Source organism: Theropithecus gelada, chromosome 6 (genome assembly GCF_003255815.1).
Source record: "Theropithecus gelada isolate Dixy chromosome 6, Tgel_1.0, whole genome shotgun sequence".
Taxonomy (NCBI): Eukaryota; Metazoa; Chordata; class Mammalia; order Primates; family Cercopithecidae; genus Theropithecus; species Theropithecus gelada.
In genome coordinates, this window is record NC_037673.1 from 156,655,662 (window position 1) to 156,676,613 (window position 20,952).

The following is a 20,952-nucleotide window of genomic DNA, read 5'->3' on the forward strand; positions in this document are numbered from 1 at the left end:
AAAAAAAAAAAAAAAAAAAAACTAAAAAAGAAAAAGAGGAGACTGGCTGAGAGTGATAGTGATGGCTCATGCCTATAATCCTAGCACTTTAGGAGGCTGAGGCAGGAGGATCACCTGAGGCCAGGAATTTTGAGATCAGCCTAGGCCACATAGGCAGACCCTGTCTCTTTAAAAAATTAGCTGAGTGTGGTGACACACATCTGTGGTCCCAACTACTTGGGAGGATGAGATGAAAGGATCGCTTGAGCCCAGAAGGTCAAGCCTGAAGTGAGCCATGATGGCACCACTGCACTCCAGGCTGGATGACAGAGTGAGACTTTGCCTCAAAAAAAAAAAAAAAAAAAAAGAGAGAGAGAGACTAGCGAAGTCTTCTGTCTAATGATGTGATTAAATGTGTCTAAATTACTTTGTTAAAAACGTGACTCAGGCACGGTGGCTCACACCTGTAATCCTAGCACTTTGGGAGGCCGAGGTGGGTGGATCACCTGAAGTCAGGAGTTCAAGACCAGCCTGGCCAACATAGTAAAACCCGTTTCTACTAAAAATACAAAAAAATTAGCCGGGCGTGATGGTGGGTGCCTATAATCCCAGCTACTCATGAGGCTGGTGCAGGAGAATTGCTTGAAGCTGGGAGGCAGAGTTTGCAGTGAGCCGAGATCACGCCACTGCACTCCAGCCTGGGCAACAGAGAGAGATTCTATCTCAAAAAAAAAAAAAAAAACAAAAACTTAAGCACAGCTATTCTAGTCTGATCCCATCATTTAAAAATTACAAAGAAGAACACAAAAATAATTTCCTTTCCATTAGATTCTCAAATATGAGCCCTTTTCCATAATGTTTAGAAAGCATACTGGTGGCCAGGCGCTGTGGCTCATCCCTGTAATCCAAGCACTGCTGGAGGCCAAAGCAGGAGTATTGTTTGAGCCTAGATGTTCAAGACATTGTCATTACTAAAAATAAAACAATTAACCAGGTGTGGCGGCACAGGCCTGTAGTCCCTGCTATTCAGAAGGCTGAGGCAGGAGGATCACTTGAGACCAGGAGTTCAAGGATGCAGTAAGCTATGATCATGCCACTACACTCCAGCCTGGGCAACAGAGACCCTGTCTCTAAGGGAGAAAAAAGAAAAGAACAGGCCGGGCGCAGTGGCTCACAGCTGTAATCCCAGCATTTTGGGAGGCCGAGGCGGGCGGATCATGAGGTCAGGAGATGGAGACCAACCTGGCTAACACGGTGAAACCCTGTCTCTACTAAAAATATAAAAAATTAGCCAGGCGTAGTGGCACGCGCCTGTAGTCCCAGCTACTCGGGAGGCTGAGGCAGGAGAATCACCTGAACCTGGGAAGCAGAGGTTGCAGTGAACCGAGATCACGCCACTGCACTCCAGCCTGAGCGACAGAGACTCCTTTTCAAAAAATAAAGAAGAAAAACGGAAAAAAGAAAGCAAGCATGCCAGAAGGGGACTGTAGGGACAAAACTTACCTACTAAAAGACTGTAACAATTTCCTCATAAGCCATCAGCCCCCAGGTGTTAATGAGAAAAAAAGATTAAGAAACACCCCCACCCTCCACTGTGCAAGCAACTGTTACCTCATTCCCTAGTAAAATTTTGTCATTCTTCCAAATTAAAAGGGGAAAGTAGGCCGGGTGTGGTGGCTCACACCTGTAATCCCAGCACTTTGGGAGGCCAAGGCGGGCGGATCACAAGGTCAGGATATCGAGACCATCTTGGCTAACACGGTGAAACCCCATCTCTACTAAAAATACAAAAAAAAAATCAGACGGGCATGGTAGCGGGCGGCTGTAGTCCCAGCTACTCAGGAGGCTGAGGCAGGGGAATGGCGTGAAACCAGGAGGCAGAGCTTGCAGTGAGCCAAGACAGCGCCACTGCACTCCAGCTTGGGCGACAGAGTGAGACTCCGTCTCAAAAAAATAAAAAAAGGGAAAGTAACACTTCACAGGTATTATCTGAAACTTCCACAGATCCTTTCAAAGCATTTTAAAGATGCTCCTATTAAACTGTAGGCCACAGAATAACAGGATGCAGGTTCAGTGGATATTCAAAAGCAAACCCATGTTAAGTGACTTCAAAAGCTACTGTCGGTCAGGCACAGTGGCTAACACCTGTGAGCCCAGCACTTTAGCAGGCCAGGGCAAGAGGATCACTTGAGGTTAGGAGTTCGAGACCAGCCTGGCCAACATGGTACAACTCCGTCTTTACTGAAAATACAAAAAAATTAGCCAGGCATGGTGGTGCACACCTGCAGTCCCAGCTGCTCGGGAAGCTGAGGCAGGAGAATCTCTTGACCCCAGGAGGCAGAGGTTGCAGTGAGCCAAGATCACGCCACTGTATTCCAACCTGGGCAACCAGGTGAGACTCCATCTCAAAAAAATAAATAAAAAGAAAAAACTACTGTCACATTCATCCTATTAAGAGTTCTGCCACTTAGCACCTAGTTCATAAAAGTAATAATAGTTTGGCTGGGCACAGTGGCTCACACCTGTAATCCCAGCACTTTGGGAGGCCAAAGCAGGCAGATAACCTGAGGTTAGGAGTTTGAGACCAGCCTGACCAACATAGAGAAACACACAAAAAATTAGCTGGGCATGGTGGCACATGCCTGTAATCCCAGCTACTCAGGAGACTGAGGCAGGAGAATCATTTGAACCCGGGAGGCGGAGACTGCAGTGAGCCGAGATCATGCCATTGCACTCCAGCCTGGGCGACAAGAGCAAAGCTCCGTCTCAAGAAAAAAAAAAAAAGTAATAATAGTTAATACTTATATAGCACTTGCTATATACAAGGCATTATTCTAAATGTGTAATTACATTAATTGATTTAATCACCACAGCAAACCTATTAGTAAACTACTATTACTGTCCCTATTTTATAGCTGAAGAAACTAAAGCACAGAAACGGAAAGTGACCTTCCCAAGGAAGGCGATCCAGTGGCTCTCCCAGTAGAGCCAGTATATGTATCCAGGAAGTGGCCCGAAGTCAGGTTCTTAACCACAGTCTCCCCTCATTTCATTAAGTTACTTTACTTCTCTTCACCAAGAGAGTGAGGGAGCTAACAGGTCTGCATGCTCTTGTCTGAATCCTGAAGTGGTAGACAGGCTTCAGAATTCACAATTTTTCTGATTTTCAGGAGATAATAAGCATGCCATTATCAAGCATTTAATGTTCCAGCACTGAAATAAAATGAAAGCATACTAAATGGGATGGATAAATAGGGAAAATAGCCTTACATCACTGCAGGTCAGGTTACGTTTTATCACCAAAAAAGAAACAAAAGAAGTTCAGTTTTCAGAACTTTTTGTATTTTCAAATTGTAGTCAACAATCTTGATAGAATTTTCAGCAAGATTAAGTAATACATATACATGAGTGCTTATACCATAGGGTCTAGAACACAGTAGGTGGGCAAAATATTTGGTAGCTATTATATTAAAATGTATTTGATTTTATTTACTGTATGGCATTGGATAATTTTTTAATTAAAAGCTCCAAGTATTACAAGGGCAGTCTGCAGAGTACTCAAATAGATAGGGGGTGGGAGGGAAGAAGACTTTAGCAATATTAAAAACAGTGTCTTATAAAATCAACTGGTGTGGAGAAAGGCTGAAAAAATAAAGATATTTCTGACCATAAGAAAGTACTCAATTTGGCCGGACACAGTGGTTCACACCCGTAATTACAGCACTTTGGGAGGCCCAGGCAAGTGGATCACTTGAGGCCAGGAGTTCAAGACCAGTCTGGCCAACACGGTGAAACCCCATCTCTACTAAAAATACAAAGAAAGTAGCCAGGTGCAGTGGTACACACCTGTAATCCCAGCTACTCGGGAAGCTGACACACAAGAATCACTTGAACTCAGGAGGCAGAGGTTGCAGTGAGCCGAGATCGTGCCACTGTGCTCCAGCCTGGGCAACACAGCAAGACTCTGTCTCAATAAAAGAAAAAAAAAAAATTACTCAATCTTTAAAAGAAGTATATTTATCAATCTTCTTTTATAAATCACAGGCAGCTCTGGAGAGGAAAAGTTTAAACTCTAATAATTTACATTTTAAGCTCCCAACCACATGCCTTCAAACAATCCTCTAAAAAAACCTTACCTGTATAATTAAGTTTGAAAATAAAAATGGAAACAACTAGATAGAAAACACTTATGCTTCAGTCTTTTCAAAAGAAAAAATAACATCTGTACAGTATTCAAATTATTTAACTCCCTAAATGGAAATTCCTTTTTAAATAACTATCCAAGAAAATTATAACAGTCACAAAGTGGGCAAAATATATATATATATATAAAATATATATGTGTATTTTTTTTTTTTTTTTTTTTTTTTTTGAGATGGAGTCTGGCTCTGTCGCCCGGGCTGGACTGTAGTGGCTGGATCTCAGCTCACTGCAAGTTCCGCCTCCCGGGTTTATGCCATTCTCCTGCCTCAACCTCCCGAGTAGCTGGGACTACAGGCGCCTGCCACCTCGCCCGGCTAGTTTTTTGTATTTTTTATTAGAGACGGGGTTTCACCGTGTTAGCCAGGATGGTCTCGATCTCCTGACCTAGTGATCCACCCGTCTCGGCCTCCCAAAGTGCTGGGATTACAGGCTTGAGCCACCGCGCCCGGCCTGTATTTTTTTTTTTTTTTGAGACAGAGTCTCACTCTGTCACCCAGGCTGGAGTGCAATGGCGCGATCTTGGCTCACTGCAAGCTCCGCCTCCCAGGTTCACGCCATTCTCCTGCCTCAGCCTCCTGAGTAGCTGGGACCACAGGCGTCCGCCACCACGCCCAGAAAATTTTTTTTTGTATTTTTTAGTAGAGACGGGGTTTCACTATGTTAACCAGGATGGTCTCGATCTCCTGACCTCATGATTCACACGCCTCAGCCTCCCAAAGTGCTGGGATAATAGGTGTGAACCACTGCGCCTGGCTGCAAAATATTTTTAAGATCAGACAATCTTGATTTCAATTTTGTATTAATACATCACTTACAGCAACCTACTTGACATTTTCCAAATAAATTAAATGCGGTATAAAATAATCTTTTTTATGGGAGACCAAGGTGGGAGGATCACCTGAGGTTAGAAGTTGGAGATCAGCCTGGCCAACATGGTGAAACCCCATCTCCATTAAAAATACGAAAAAACTAGCCAGGCATGGTGGCACACATCTGTGGTCTCAGCTGCTTGGTAGGCTGAGGCAGGAGAATCGCTTGAACCCAGGAGGCAGAGGTTACAGTGAGCCGAGATCACATCACTGTACTCCAGACTGGGTGACAGAATGAGACTCCATCTGAAAAAAAAAAAAAAAATCCTCAAAGAAAAGTTACCTAACATTTTATTTTAGTCTTTAAATCCTTTTCAAATTCAGTCATCCAGCACTGACTAAACACTGACCTGTGCTTAACAGGCTTCAAAGCTGACAATTTGTATTTCCTCTTATGAACAAGTGGGTTTCACTACTGCCAGGTCCAGGCCAATCAAGGCAAAACAGCATGTTATCTAACTTAAGATCCAGGACCATATAGAAGAAATATGATTTCCGGCCGGGCGCGGTGGCTCACGCCTGTAATCCCAGCACTTTGGGAGGCCGAGGCGGGCGGATCACAAGGTCAGGAGATCGAGACCACAGTGAAACCCCGTCTCTACTAAAAATACAAAAAATTAGCCGGGTGCGGTGGTGGGCGCCTGTAGTCCCAGCTACTCAGGAGGCTGAGGCAGGAGAATGGCGTGAACCCAGGAGGCGGAGCTTGCAGTGAGCCGAGATCGCGCCACTGCACTGCAGCCTGGGCGACAGCGCAAGACTCCGTCTCAAAAAAAAAAAAAAAAAAAAAAGAAGAAATATGATTTCCAAAAATGTCCAAAGTTCACTATATTGAAGTGAAGAGTAATTAATGTTTACAACAAATAGCTGTTGCCTGGGTGAGTGAGGAACAGAGAACTCTTATTTCTAACTGCCAGGTTAACTCCCCAGCAAAACCATAAACTAAGTGGTATGGCAAAATATAGTTAAGTACATTTTAATTAGAACAAGGTTTTCAAATCCTAGAGAATTGTGTATCATTCAAAAAGCCCTCTTGAATATATCTATTATTATCTAACATTTAGAATTTTAGGCAATTTTGCTTAAGTAACCTCTGAGCCTTGGTGTCTATCTATGAAATGGGGATTAATAGAATTTACTTCAGCAGATTTGCCAGAATTAAATGAAACAATGTAAACAAAGTATTTGGCACAGGACTTAGCATAGAAATTGAAAATACATAGTAGCTACTATAAAATACAGAAACTAAAACATGGCAACCTTCTTAGATGGTAGAAATATGCAGGAAAAAATAAAAATTTAAAACCTCATACAGGCCGGGTGCGGTGGCTCACGCCTGTAATCCCAGCACTTTGGGAGACCAAGACGGGTGGATCACGAGGTCAGGAGATCGAGACCATCCTGGCTAACACGGTGAAACCCCGTCTCTACTAAAAATATAAAAATATTAGCCGGGCGTGGTGGCGGGCGCCTGTAGTCCCAGATACTTGAGAGGCTGAGGCAGGAGAATGGCGTGAACCCGGGAGGCAGGCTTGCAGTGAGCTCAGATCAAGCCACTGCATGCACTCCAGCCTGGGCGACAGAGTGAGACTCCATCTCAAAAAAAAAAAAAAACATACATTAAAAAAACAAGAAATATGCAAAAAAGTGAAATTAAGTATTATAGGGATTATGAGTTTTTTGGTTTTTTTTTTGAGACGGAGTCTCCCTCTGTCACCCAGGCTGGAGTGCAGTGGCCGGATCTCAGCTCACTGCAAGCTCCACCTCCCGGGTTTAGGCCATTCTCCTGCCTCAGCCTCCCGAGTAGCTGGGACTACAGGTGCCCGCCACCTCACCCGGCTAGTTTTTTGTATTTTTTAGTAGAGACGGGGTTTCACCGTGTTAGCCAGGATGGTCTCAATCTCCTGACCTCGTGATCCGCCCGTCTCGGCCTCCCAAAGTGCTGGGATTACAGGCTTGAGCCACAGCGCCCGGCGGGATTATGAGTTTTAAAAGGCTAAAATCCACTATTCTATAGTAAGCTAACTGCACAAAATTGGTTCAAGGGTAAAGAAATGAAAATTATGGGCTACTTAAACTTATAGATTCAGGAAATCATTTGCAAGACTAATTACCAGCTCTACAATAAGGATTTAGATCAGCCACCCAAGCTGCCCATCCCCACATATGATAGACTGCTTAGTTTGCAGTGGGGAGATCTCAGCTCACTGCAACCTTCACCTCCCGGGCTCAAGTGATTCTCATGTCTCAGCCTCCCAAGTAGCTGGGATTACAGGTGCATACCACCATGCCCGACTAATTTTTTTTGTATTTTCAGTAGAGACGGGGCTTCACTATGTTGGCCAAGCTGGTCTCGAACTCCTGGCCTCAAATGAGCCACCCACCTTGGCCTCCCAAAGTGCTGGGATTACAGGCATGAGCTACCATGACCAGCCTTAACTGGAAACCTTTAAAATAGGCTTAACAAATTGATTGTTCTATTAAATACTTTGGCAAACTACCCCCTAAAAATGAGTTGTCTCCAAATGGTCCAAGAATCTTCTGTGTCAGAATCACTTTGTTTAAAATGCAAAATGATGGAATGAAGCTCAGAAATCTATGCACATTTGTTTTGACAACCACTGCCCAAAAGTGTTTAGTAAAGGCATTCTATATTAAATCTACCTAGAACGTAACTTAATCTCCAATTACTTTCTTGCAATACCTGCCACTACCGCAAGCTTCTATTCTCCTGGTACTGTGTGTCTGAATTTACTCAAGAATTTAGGGAAAACAGGATAAATAAATACCAAGAAATAATGATGCACTTTATAGACAAAAATAACTACTAATACATCTTTCATTTTTTATCAATATGAAATTAACTCAGCCATTACAGTGAAGATAAGCACATAATATATAAACTCTTTAGCAGTCCCCACAGAAATCCTGATCTTAGGAAGATTAGACCTTGTTTCAACAAGAGCTTTACTTTAAAATAGTACACAGTAAAGTACAGTCTTATTTACAGTAAGAGGTTGAAAACCTCATTAGAAACCCCAAGTACAGCCAGGCGCGGTTGTTCACGATTGTAATCCCAGCACTTTGAGAGGCTGAGGAAGGCAGATCACGAGGTCAGGAGATCAAGACTATCCTGGCTAACATGGTGAAACCCCATCTCTACTAAAAATACAAAAAATTAGCCAGGCGTGGTGGCGGGAGCCTGTAGTCCCAGCTACTTGGGAGGCTGAGGCAGGAGAATGGCGTGAACTTGGGAGGCAGAGGTTGCAGTGAGCCGAGATCGTGCCACCACACTGCACTCCAGCCTGGGCGACAGAGCAAGACTCTGTCTAAAAAAAAAAAAAAAAAAAAAACCCCAAGTCCAGGCCGGGCACGGTGACTCATACCGGTAATCCCAGCATTTTGGGAGGCCAAGGTGGGCGGATCACCTGAGGTCAGGAGTCCGACAGCAGCGTGGCCAACATGGTGAAACCCTGTCTCTACTAAAAATACAAAAATTAGCCAAGTATGGTGGCAGGCACCTGAAATCCCAACTACTAGGAAGGCTGAGGCACAATTCTCTGTTTGAAGGCGGAGGTTCCAGTGAGCCAAGATCGCACCACTGCACTCTGGCCTGGGCGACAAAAGCGAGATTCCATCTCAAAAATGAAAAAAAGGAAACCCCAAGTCCAATAAAACATGCCTGGGCCTAGTTTGTATATAACACATCTAGTTAGTGTATAAAATCTACTTTTAAGTTTTATTTTTAATTCCATAATTTATTAAAGGATTCTTTATAATTTTTTTTTTATTTTTATTTTTTTCTAGAGTAGCCTCTCCCTAGACAGAGCAGGGCTACCCCATAGACAGAGTGGCCTGGAAGATTCTTTAGACTCAGAATGAAACCAGGTTTAATGCCCAACTAATAATCACTTCTGAAAAACATCATATTAATGCAACATGCAATGGAAGAGCTCACTCTCAACACATACTGCACAGTAGTGGGCGACCTAAAGCTGTATGAGTCAGGGAGTGACTGGCACTTGCCTCTTCTCTGTTTCACTGTGTAAAGCCTTTATTGACATCTTGGCATATAAGCAAAATAATCACCAAAAAAATATTACTTGTAATGTACCACAACACAATCATTCAAGCATACTACTCGAGGGCCTAAGTTCTCAACCTGGACACTGTAGTATAAGCTACTGATACCACTACTCACTGCTTCACCAGAATGGCTGTATATTTTTCCCACCAAAAGAAGGGCTATTGCACCATACGTTTCATGGTCTCTGTAAAGAAAAGAAATCATTGTCTTGGTTTATATTTCCTCCAAAAAACAAGTAAATTTTCCACAAATTGCTTTTAAGAACTTAGTGAAAACTGAAGTTTCCTAAGAAAATCATCAATTATTTTTAATGCAACAGTACCCCCGTGTATACACACACAGTCGGTATTTGTAAAAACATCAACTCTGAAATAAACAGCTAGCTACACCCTTTAATACACACATACCACAAAATTAAAATGCACAAGTATTTTTTTAAGAGATGGGGTCTCAGTATGTTGCCAAGGCTGGTTCAAACTTCAGGGTTCATGTGATCTTCCTGCCTCAATCTCCCAAAGTGCTGGGATTACAGGCAAGAGGCACCATGCCCAGCCATACAAGTTTTTATTTATTTTTTTCTTGAGATAAGAGTCTCACTCTGTCACGGAGGCTGGAGTGCAGTGGCACGATCTCAGCTCACTGCAACCTCTGCCTCCCAGGTTCAAGCAATTCTTGTGCCTCAGCCTCCTGAGTAGCTACGATTACAGGTGCACACCACCACACCCGGCTAATTTTTGTATTTTTAGTAGAGATGGTATTTTGCCATGTTGGCCAGGCTGGTCTCAAACTTCTGGCCTCAAGTGATCCACCCGCCTCAGCCTCCCAAAATGCTAGGATTACAGTCATGATCCACTGCACCCGGCTACACAAGCATTTTCAAGCATAAACCTTTACTTCATGATTCCTTGTTTCCTGTCACGTCTCCCCCTCCCCCCCAAAAAAAATGATTCAGAAAGACCTTTCAGGATTTTCCCCTTTTTTTCCTCCCATTTAAAAGCTTCTGCAGTGGCCGGGCGCGGTGGCTCAAGTCTGTAATCCCAGCACTTTGGGAGGCCGAGACGGGCGGATCACGAGGTCAGGAGATCGAGACCATCCTGGCTAACATGGTGAAACCCCGTCTCTACTAAAATATACAAAAAACTAGCCGGGCGCGGTGGCGGGCGCCTGTAGTCCCAGCTACTCGGGAGGCTGAGGCAGGAGAATGGCGTGAACCGGGGAGGCGGAGCTTGCAGTGAGCTGAGATCCGGCCACTGCACTCCAGCCTGGGCGGCAGAGTGAGACTCCGTCTCAAAAAAAAAAAAAAAAAAAAAAAAAAAGCTTCTGCAAGAAGATTTTTAAGGATTTCCAGGTGGCTTTGTAACTATGAGAAGTGAAGAACTACCTCTTCAGAAGCCTGGGCTGAAGGCTTTTGCTCTTTGCAAACAGTCTTGAGAGGTTCAATTTTCTTATGTTTGCAATTACTAAACTTGGGACTGTGTTTAAGATATAGATCTAAAAGTTTGCTAGCAGGTAAGATATCCATAATCATTTCTACTGACCCAAAACAAGGAGAGGCTTTTAAGAGAGGCCTTGATAAGGCTGTGGTTCTTGCCCTTTCAGTTTGTTCCTAAGGGAAAATAACTATTTTAAAACAAGAAATTGCAAGAGGATGCAACTGGGAAAAAATGTATATATGTCCAGAACGTAAAAACTTCTACAAAGTCCATGGATTAACAGTAAATTGCAAGTGAATAAAAGTAACAGCAGAACTATGAACAGATGAAAAGGACAAGAAAATCAACCAATTGCAATGTTGAGCTTTATTTGGATCCTAATTTGAAAACTGAACAGTCTTGAGCTATTCATTTTGACAGTCCCTTTCTTTTTTTCTTCTTTTTTTGAGTCTTGCTCTGTCACCCAGGCTGAAGTACAACGGCACAATCTCAGCTCACTGCAGCCTCCACCTCCCGGGTTCCAGTGAGTCTCTTGCCTCAGCCTCCGGAGTAGCTGGGATTATAGGCACACGCCACCAGGCCCGGCTAATTTTTACATTTTTATAGTAGAGATAGGATATTAACCATGTTGGCCAGGCTGGTCTCAAACTCCTGCCCTCAAGGGATCCACCTGTGTCAGCCTCCTAAGATGCCAGTCAACAGTCTGACATTCTAACAGTGACTGAATATTTGATGATATAAAAGAATTATTGCTATTATTTCAGGTGTAATAATGGTAGTAAGATTGTTGTTTTTAAAGTCCTTATCTTTTTACATATCTGCACTGGCCAGGCGTGGTGGCTCAAGCCTATAATCTCAGTACTTTGGGAGGCCACTACGCCCGGCTAAGTTTTGTATTTTTAATAGTGACAGGGTTTCATCGTATTGGTCAGGCTGGTCTTGAACTCCTGACCTCAGGTGATCTGCCCACCTCGGCCTCCCAAAGTGCTGGTATTACAGGCGTGAGCCACCACGCCTGGCATTTTTTTTTTTTTCTTAACTCGCCAGGCACGGCGGCATGAGCTTCTAATCCCAGGTACATGGGAGGCTGGGGTGGGAGGATCGCTTGGGCCCAGGAGTTCAAGGCTGCAGTAAGCTATGATCACACCACTGCACTCCAGTCTCTGTGATAAAGTGAAACCCTGTCTCTAAATAAATAAATAAAATAATCATTAAGACAGTTTAGAATCCTGAAGGGATGCTTATTATATGTCAAAATTTAAAAAGCTAAGATTAAGGACAAAATGAGAACAGGAAAACCCAAACTAAATTTGTGAGGTTAATTGATTATTCTCCTCTGCTAGCATTTAGACTATTGTCATTAGACATTGCTAATGAGCTCTGAAGCAGGCAGGTAATTTAAACGAAGAGAGCTGGGTATAAAATGTAAAACAACAGTGGCCGGGTGCTGTAGCTTACGCCTGTAATCCCAACACTTTGAGAGGCTGAGGCAGATGAGCCTGGGCAACAAGGCAAAACCCTGTCTCCACCAAAAAGACGCAAATTAGCCGGGCATGGGGGCATGCACCTGTTGCTGCAGCTATTTGGGAGGCTGATGTGGGAGGATTGCTCCAGCCCAGGAGGTTGAGGCTGTAGAGTGTGCCATTGCATTCTGGCCTGGGTGACAGAGCAAGACCCTTTCTCAAAAAAAAAACGGAAAAAAAAAAAAAAGAAAAACCAGTGGAGGAGCACAGAGTAAGCTAGAGAATGCATGCTTCACTTAAAGGCATCCAGTTTTTTTCCTTTGTTTGTTTGTTTGTTTTTGAGATAAGAGTTTCACTCTGTCGCGCGGTGGTGCGATCTCGGCTCACTTCCAGCTCCACTTCTCGGGTTCACGCCATTCTCCTGCCTCAGCCTCCCAAGTAGCTGGGACTATAGGCGCCCGCCACCGCGCCCGGCTAATATTTTGAATTTTTAGTAGAGACGGGGTTTCACCATGTTAGCCAGGATGGTCTCGATCTCCTGACCTCGTGATCCACCTGCCTCGGCCTCCCAAAGTGCTGGGATTACAGGCGTGAGCCACAGCGCCTAGCCCCAGTTTTTTTTTAGACAGAGACTCACTCTGTCAACTGGACTGGAGTGCAGTGGTGCGATCTCTGCTCAATGCAGCCTCCACCTCCCAGGTTCAAGCAATGGCCCTGCCTCAGCCTCCTGAGTAGCTGAGATTATAGGTGCATGCTGCCACGCCCGGATAATTTTTTGTATTTTTAGTAGAGACGGGGTTTCGCCATGTTGGTCAGGATGGTCTTGAACTCCTGACCTTAGGTGATCCACCCGCCTCGGCCTCCCAACTTGCTGGGATTACAGGCATGAGCCACCATACCCGGCCAGGCATCTAGTGTTAAGTAAATACAATGCTAAACAAAATCTGATTTTAACCAGATACTAAAAATATCCTCAAAATCACTGTGTCATTTATGGGCCAAAGAAAACTACCTAGAAGACAGAAAGGAGGACGTAACAAACCAGGATGGTACAGGGAAAACCAGGCCACCTGGTCATTCTGTTCATTTTACGTATAAATTGAGGCATAAAGTTTGTTTGCTTGTGTCTAAGTGAACTGTCCAAAGCTAAATCAATTAGCCTAAGAACTAGGAAATGGAGCTTAGTAAGGCACAATGATTTGCCCAAAGTCACAGTGCTAATAGGAGAGGCTAGTACCAATATTAGAAATTAAAGCCCAGGCCAGGAGCAGTGGCTCATGCCTGTAATCCCAACACTTTGGGAGGCTGAGGCGGAGGACTGCCTGAGGTCAGGAGTTCGAGACCAGTCTGGCCAACATGATGAAACTCCGTCTCTACTAAAATACAAAACAATGAGCCGGTCATGGTGGCGGGCGCCTGTAATCCCAGCTACTCAGGAGGCTGAGGCAGGGGAATTGCTTGAACCAGGGAGGTAGAATTTGCAGTGAGCCAAAGTCACGCCATTGTACTCCAGCCCCGGTGAGAGGAGCGAGACTCTGTCTCAAAAAAAAAAAAAAAAAAAAAAAAAAATTAAAGCCCAAGCACCCTAACACTCTGTCCAGGTCAATAATTTACTATTTAGTACCACTTTCTTTTCTTTCTTGAGTTATATGTGTTCAGCTCCTTTTTTTTCACAGAATGATTCTCCTCAAAAATGTGTTCTCCAACCAAGTAAGTCTGAAAATAATGCAAAAAATAATAATACAATAGGGAAGGGAAGCATTTCAAATGATTACAAAAGCAGACTCTTAGTCATCCACACACATATTAAATCCTGTGTTCTAGACTCAAACACCTTTTCCACACAGTAGATAGCTCTTCCAATTTTACAAAGACATTTCTGTACCATGCATAATGTCAGCATAAAATATGGAAGAAATTTATAAAAGCAATAACTAGCCCTTTTGAAGACTGAAGAAAAGCACAAATACATTACACATTTAGTCTCCCAAATGTTAATCTCACTGGAGAGGCAAGAACCAAAACTTCAGAGCTTACTATGTATTCCCCAGTATTCAGCTAAGGAACTAGTGGAGTCTCCAGAGCCAGGTTTCACGGCTTTTACCCAACTAAAGAATCTGCTTGGCTCCAACACCCATATCCTTTATATTATTTCCACACAGGCAATGAAATCAAGAGAAGCACTAACTTTCAGAAATATGCAACTTTCAGAAACATGCCATTCTTTACTTTCTGCTTAAACTAAAACTTAGCCCAACTGGCTTTCTAATATTCAAGTAGAAAAAGCAGAGGTTTTAGAATGGGATCAACCTACATTTGAATCCTTGCTTTGCCACTTACAAGTTAACTGGCCAAATTAAATGAGCTTCCATTTCCTTCTGTGTAAATTAAAAACACTACCAAGGTTATTAAAAAAACTAAAGCATGAGGTACAATGTCTGGCATATAATGGGCACTCAGTAGAAAGCTCCTAATTTTTTACCTAGAGGTTGAATTCAATGGCCAATTCAAATAAGATACAAATTACTTTAAAGCAACTGATGAATATAGCCTTAGTAGAGTCTAAAGTATCTTGGCTGGGTGCAGTGGCTCACGCCTGTAATCCCAACACTTTGGGAGTGTAGAAGTGGGAGGATGGCTTGAGGCCCAGAGTTCAGACCTGGCTCAGTGGCTCATGCCTGTAATCCCCAGCACTTTGGGAGGCTGAAGCAGGAGGATCACTTGAGGTCAGGAGTTCGAGATAAGCCTAGCCAACATGGTGAAACCCCGTCTCTACTACAATCCCTTGAATCCCGGAGGCCGAGGTTGCAGCGAGCCAAGATCACACTACTGCATTCCAGCCTGGGTGACAGAGCAAGACTCTGTTTCAAAAAAAAAAAAAAAAAAAAAAGCGTTCAGGCCAGGCGCAGTGGCTCATGCCTGTAATCCCAGCACCTGGTGGGACGATCACCTGAGGTCAGGAATTCAAAGACCAGACGGCCAACGTGGTAAAACCCTGTCTCCACAAAAATATTTGCCAGGCGTGGTGGAACATGCCTATAATCCCAGCTACTCGGGAGGCTGAGGCAGAAGATCATTTAAACCCAGGAGGCCGAGGCTGCAGTGAGCCGATATTGTGCCACTGCACTCCAGCCCGGGGAACAAAGTGAGACTCAGTCTCAAGAAAAAAAAAAAGAGTTCAACCAGCCTGAGCAACATGGTAAGACCCCCATCTCTACAAAAAAAATTTTTTTAATTAGCCAAGTGTGGCCAAGTGCAGTGGCTCACGCCTAAAATCCCAGCACTTTGGGAGGCCAAGGCAGGCGGATCACGAGGCCAGGAGGTCAGGAGTTCGAGACCAGCGTGTCCAATATGGTAAAACCCCGTCTCTACTAAAAAATACAAAAAAATTGGCCAGGCATGGTGGCATGCACCTGTAGTTCCAGCTACTCAGGAGGCTGAGGCAGGAGAATCACTTGAACCTGGGGGGCGGAGGATGCAGTGAGCTGAGATCGCACCACTGCACTCCAGCCTGGGTGACAGAGCAAGATTCTGTCAAAGAAAAAAAAAAAAAAAAAAAAAAAAAAGAGCACAAACTCAGTAGCCCTGGGTTCCAGCCTAGTCTCTGAAACAGACTGGCAGTCATGTCTCTATGCTGGATCTCAAGGTTTCGTTTGGATGAAAATATAGCTGGCTGGCTGCAATGGCTCATGCCTGTAATCCCAGCATTTTGGGAGGTCAAAATCAGAGGATCACTTGAGCCCAGGAGCACGAGACCAGTCTGAGCAACATAGTAAGACCCCCATCTCTACAAAAGATACAAAAATGGGCTAGGCATGGTGGCTCATGACTGTAATCCCAGCACTTTGAGATGCCGAGGTGGGCAGATAACCTGAGGTCAAGAGTTAGAGACTAGCCTGGCCAACATGGTGAAACCCCTGTCTCTACTAAAAATACAAAAATTAGTCGGGCGTGGTGGCGGGTGCCTGTAATCCCAGCTACTCGCGAGGATGAGGCAGGAGAATCGCTTGAACCCAGGAGGTGGAGGTTGCACTGAGCTGAGATCACACCACTTCACTCCAGCCTGGGTGACACAGTAAGACTCCGTCTCAAAAAAAGGGAAAAAAAAGTTAGCCAGGCGTGGTGGTATGCACTTGTAGTCCCAGCTATTTGGGAAGCTAAGGTGGAAGAACGCAGTGAGCTATGATCCTAGCACTGCACTCCAGCCTGAGCAACACAGCGAGACCCTACACTTCAAAACAAAACAAAACAAACAAAAAAAACAATCTCCTGGATCCATCAGTAAACCCCAAAACTGCACATGAAAGTGTGCAATCAATATTAGTGCAAATTACAAAATATACTGGCTGGTCCGTTTTCCCGGATTAAACTATAAAAAAAAGGAAATCCAACTAGTCAATCATTAGTCCAATAAGAATTCCTTGAATTGCTATATTTTAGAGTCACTGTGTTTTATTTCCTCAACATTTCCACAATTATTTTTTTAAGACAGGGTCTCGTTCTGTCACCCAGACTGGACTGCAGTGGCATGATCTTAGCTCACTGTAACCTCCACCTCCAGGGCTCAAGAGATCCTCCCACCTTAGCCTCCCAAGTAGCTGGCACCACAGGCACAAGCCACCACGCCCAGCTAAGTTTTATATTTTTTTTTTTGGTAGAGGCAGGGTTTTACCATGTTGCCCAGGCTCCTCTGGAACTCCTGCACTCAAGTGATCTGCCTGCCTTGGCCTCCCAAAGCACTGGGCGCCTATAATCCCAGCTACTCAGGAGGCTGAGGCAGAAGAATTGCCTCATATTGGCCGGGCGCGGTGGCTCAAGCCTGTAATCCCAGCACTTTGGGAGGCCGAGACGGGCGGATCACGAGGTCAGGAGATCGAGACCATCCTGGCTAACACGGTGAAACCCCGTCTCTACTAAAAAATACAAAAAACTAGCCGGGCGAGGTGGCGGGCGCCTGTAGTCCCGGCTACTCGGGAGGCTGAGGCAGGAGAATGGCATAAACCCGGGAGGCGGAGCTTGCAGTGAGCTGAGATCCGGCCACTGTACTCCAGCCTGGGCGACAGAGCGAGACTCCGTCTCAAAAAAAAAAAAAAAAAAAAAAGAAGAATTGCCTCAGCCCTGGAGGCAGAGGTTGCAGTGAGCTGAGATCGCACCACTGTACTCCAGCCTGTGTGACAGAGCAAGACTCCGTCTTTGAAAAAATAAATAAATAATAATAATAATAATAGGATCCTTTCACTTCAGAATATTCAAATGGAAAAGGTTCGTATTAGGAATAGCTCCTCCAATAAAAGAAATTGCTGTTTCTAGGCACTGATAGCAAGAGACCAAAACTCAATTGCAATTCTCTACCAAAGAAAATTTTTAAAAAATAAAGCACTAACACAATGAGCACTTATCCATTCCATTTCCAAAATCAACTTACCTTCTGCACCTTCCTTTTGCAGATTTGAAATCCAGATTCTCACACAATCACTGGCCATCTCTTCTGTTTCATTCAACAGCATACACACCACTGAGTGTCTCTCACTATTAAATACATTAACAGTCCGGGCAAGGTGGTTCACGCCTGTAATCCCAGCACTTTGGGAGGCCAAGGTGGGTGGATCACCTGAGGTCAGGAGTTTGAGACCAGCCTGACCAACATGGTTAACCCCATCTGTACTAAAAATACAAAATTAGCCCCCAGTTACTTGGGAGGCTGAGGCAGGAGAATCGCTTGAATCAAGGAGGTGGAGGTTACAGTGAGCTGAGATCACACCACTGCACTCCAGCCTGGGCAACAACAGCAAAACTCCGTCTCAAAAAAAAAAAAGTAAATAAATAAAATACATCAATAGAAAGTACACTCACCTTATTCTGCTTTCTAATTATGAAAACAGAAGTGCAGGCCGGGCGCAGTGGCTCATGCCTATAATGTCAGCACTTTGGGAGGTCGAGGCAGGAGGATCGCTTGAGCCCAGGAGTCTGAGACCAGCCTGGGCAGCACAGCAAGACCCCGTCTCTATTAAATAAGTAAACAAACAAACATAAACAGAAGTGCAAATGCCCTAATCCAAAATTATTTTTAAAAAAGATACTTGAGGCCTGGCACGATGGCACATGCCTGTAATCCCAGCCCTTTGGGAGGCTGAGACGGGTGGATAACCTGAGGTCAGGATTTCAAGACCAGTCTGGCCAACATGGTGAAAACCTGTCTCTCCTTAAAAAGTACAAAAATTAAACCAGCGTGGTGGCGCGCACCTGGAGTCCCAGCTACTTGGGAGGCTGAGGCTGGAGTCTCAGCTACTTGGGAGGCTGAGGCTGGAGAATCGCTTGAACCCAGGAGGCAGAGGTTGCAGTGCGACGATATGGCACCACTGCACTCCAGCCTGGGGGACAGAGTGAGACTCCGTGTCAAAAAAAAAAAAAAAAAAGATATTTGAGATTAAATAATACAGAGTAACTGCTCTCATCTTCCCCCCGCAAACACCATACTTTAATGTGAAATTTTAAATGGCTTTTTTCCCCAAATGGGAAAGAAGGATTCCTGTGTCTTGATGGGAAAGCAAGCAGTTTAAGAGTAAAACATACTAATAAGCCATGGCAAACAGGTGAGATACCATCAGAGTGTGCGCTATTGTAGGAAACAGAATGGAAAGGCGTGAATGGGAGTCTCTGCACTTCATATCTGCAAAAGAAGAGAATAAAAAGGTTAACTCCAGATTTAGAACAGGTTTATTCCCCTGTTTAAAGCAGAGCCCAAAAACATTTTAAATCAAAAAATGAAAATGTGCTGGTTAAGCCAAATTTGTAGATGAACTCAACCTTCTTGTCCTTAGTATATAAACGGTATCCCAGGTGTTAGAAGTTATTTGAACATTTTTATGCTACACCACCTTGACATTAAAGGATTTTTTTAAAATCTCCAATCTCTTCTTTAAACTTTTTTTAAAACTATCATTAAAATTAGCAAAATATGCTTCTCTATTGAATGGTTAACCTAACGGGAATGACTTCTAACCGTAAGAATCACAGTTAAAAGGTTCATTTTAACAAATGCTCTTCCCCCTGTAAGGAGTGACAGGTAACCTTTTGGGATCCCCAATGTACACACCCCTTTCTCCAGCCCTGCTAAAGTTAAACGTTGATTTGAGGACAGACAAGTGCCTCCTCGCAAGCAATGCCTCCCTCCCCCTGTCCAACACGCCGTTCTCTGCAAAAATCCATCTGCATCTTGCATTAACCCACCCGCCCAGTGCCGGTGAGTCCAGGCCAAGTCGCAGAAGGCCAGGAGTGAGGGGTGAGACCTGTGAGCCCATCTGCACCCGCGCCCTCCCACCTGGTGGCACACCTGCCCCGCAGGCGCCCACCTGGGGCCGGGACCGCCCTCTCCCGGTCTCGCGCGCCTGCCCCACTCGGAGCGCGCGCCACGCGCCGCGCAGGACCAGAGGGCGGGGCCCCGGGCAGCAGGGAAGCGAGGGCTCGGGGAGAGGGGGCCGCCCGGGCTCACTCCCTCCCTGGGGACCCAGCGGACCGGAGCGTGCTGGGGGCGGGAGCGATACCTTTTGGACAGATCCATGAGGACCCCGGAGAAGAGCTTCTCCCCGAGGCGGAACGACACGACGAGCGCGTCCTCAATGATGTGGTCCAGCGTGACCCGCACCTCCGAGCCCGGGATCAGTTGCGACACCGTGGAAACCCCGCCCGCCGGCGGCACGAGCGCCGGGGCTACGGGCTGAGGCAGCGGCGGCTCCTCGCGCTCCTCGGGTGCCGGGGGCTGCTCCGGTGGCGATGCTGGAGAAGGTGGAAGTTCGGGCCCTCCCTGAGGCGCGGCTGCAGCCGACTCCGCCACCCTAACGGACAGTTTCTCCTCAGCCTCCAGCTCCGGCCCCGCCGCCTCTGGGCTGCGGGCGAGCTCCCCCGGCGGCGGCGGTGGCGGCGGGAGCGGCGGTTCGTCGGCCTGAGGAGCGGACTGCTGCCCGTCGGTCTCGCCATCCGGCACAGACGCTTCAGTGGCCGTGACCGGGAGGGGGTCAGTGCCGGCCTCACTGCCGGGGATGGGCTCCATCTCCGGCTCGGCCTCGCCGGCGCCCCCCTCCCCGGGGGACGCTGCAGTCGCTGCCGCCTCTGCAGCCACGGCCGCCATTTTCTTCCTGGCTTCTCCCTCCTCCAACTCCGGCTGCAGCGGCGGCGGCGGCGGCAGCGCTGCTTGGTTCCCTGGGCCTTCCCCTCCCTCCGGCAAACACTTTCGTCCCGCCCTTTCCCTGATGCTCGTTTTTGGCACCTCGCCATTGGTTCCATTCTACACCCCTCCCGCACTTGTGATATTCCATTGGCCAGGGGTGGACGTCTATCATCTAGTCAGTCCATCCTTCCCACGCAGAGTAGGAACTTCTCATTGGCCAGATGTGTTGTCAAGTGTGGAATCTGAGTGGAGGAATAGGGGGCGTAATCCAAGGGGGCGGGGGAAGTCACAAAAGAGGAGCCATATACTCATCGCCTCTTGCTATTGGCTGGAAGAGGAAATAAAGTTTTATGGTTGGCTTACGCTCCTGCCCATTATCAGTCAGGTCTTCGGAGGTGGGAGAAAGGAGGGAATCATGTGGCGTGCTACTTCTTTCAAAGGCGCCGAGGGGAGGAGTAACTAGGGAATGCGGGAGGGGAACCGCTTCCCAAGAATCTCTGCGCAGAGATCCTTAGAATAAATGTTATTTCTAGGCGCGGACTTCTTGCGACCGCGTGTGGGCACGACAGGCTTCTCTGGGAAAGACAACTAAAGTTTGAAATATAATCCTACCGACACTTTTTGAGTGCCTACTATGCTAGTCACTGCACAAGGTGCTGGGGAATAGAATATTCAAGACGTTCTCCATAACCTCATGGCAGCTAGCTCACGGCAGCCACTCCAGCTGCCATAAGGAGTACGAGGAGTGTTTTCC

General features: G+C 45.8%; 1 protein-coding gene across 7 annotated transcripts in view; it reads right to left on the minus strand.

The window, feature by feature from the left end:
• PWWP2A (PWWP domain containing 2A) overlaps positions 1–20,219 on the minus strand; it is a 48,231-nt gene extending 28,012 nt beyond the window's left edge. For 4 of the 7 annotated variants that reach the window (XR_003119976.1, XM_025389289.1, XM_025389287.1 and 1 more), the window contains exon 1: positions 19,576–20,218. Coding sequence is in view for 3 of the 7 variants with exons in the window: in XM_025389289.1 (XP_025245074.1) it covers positions 19,576–20,159 (584 nt within the window). In the remaining 4 variants the exon portion in view is untranslated. Of the gene's footprint in view, positions 1–9,249; positions 9,320–19,575 lie in introns of all 7 variants that reach the window. The other 3 variants (XM_025389291.1, XM_025389290.1, XM_025389288.1) reach the window with 2 other exon arrangements.
• Between the last annotated feature and the right edge of the window lie 733 nt (positions 20,220–20,952).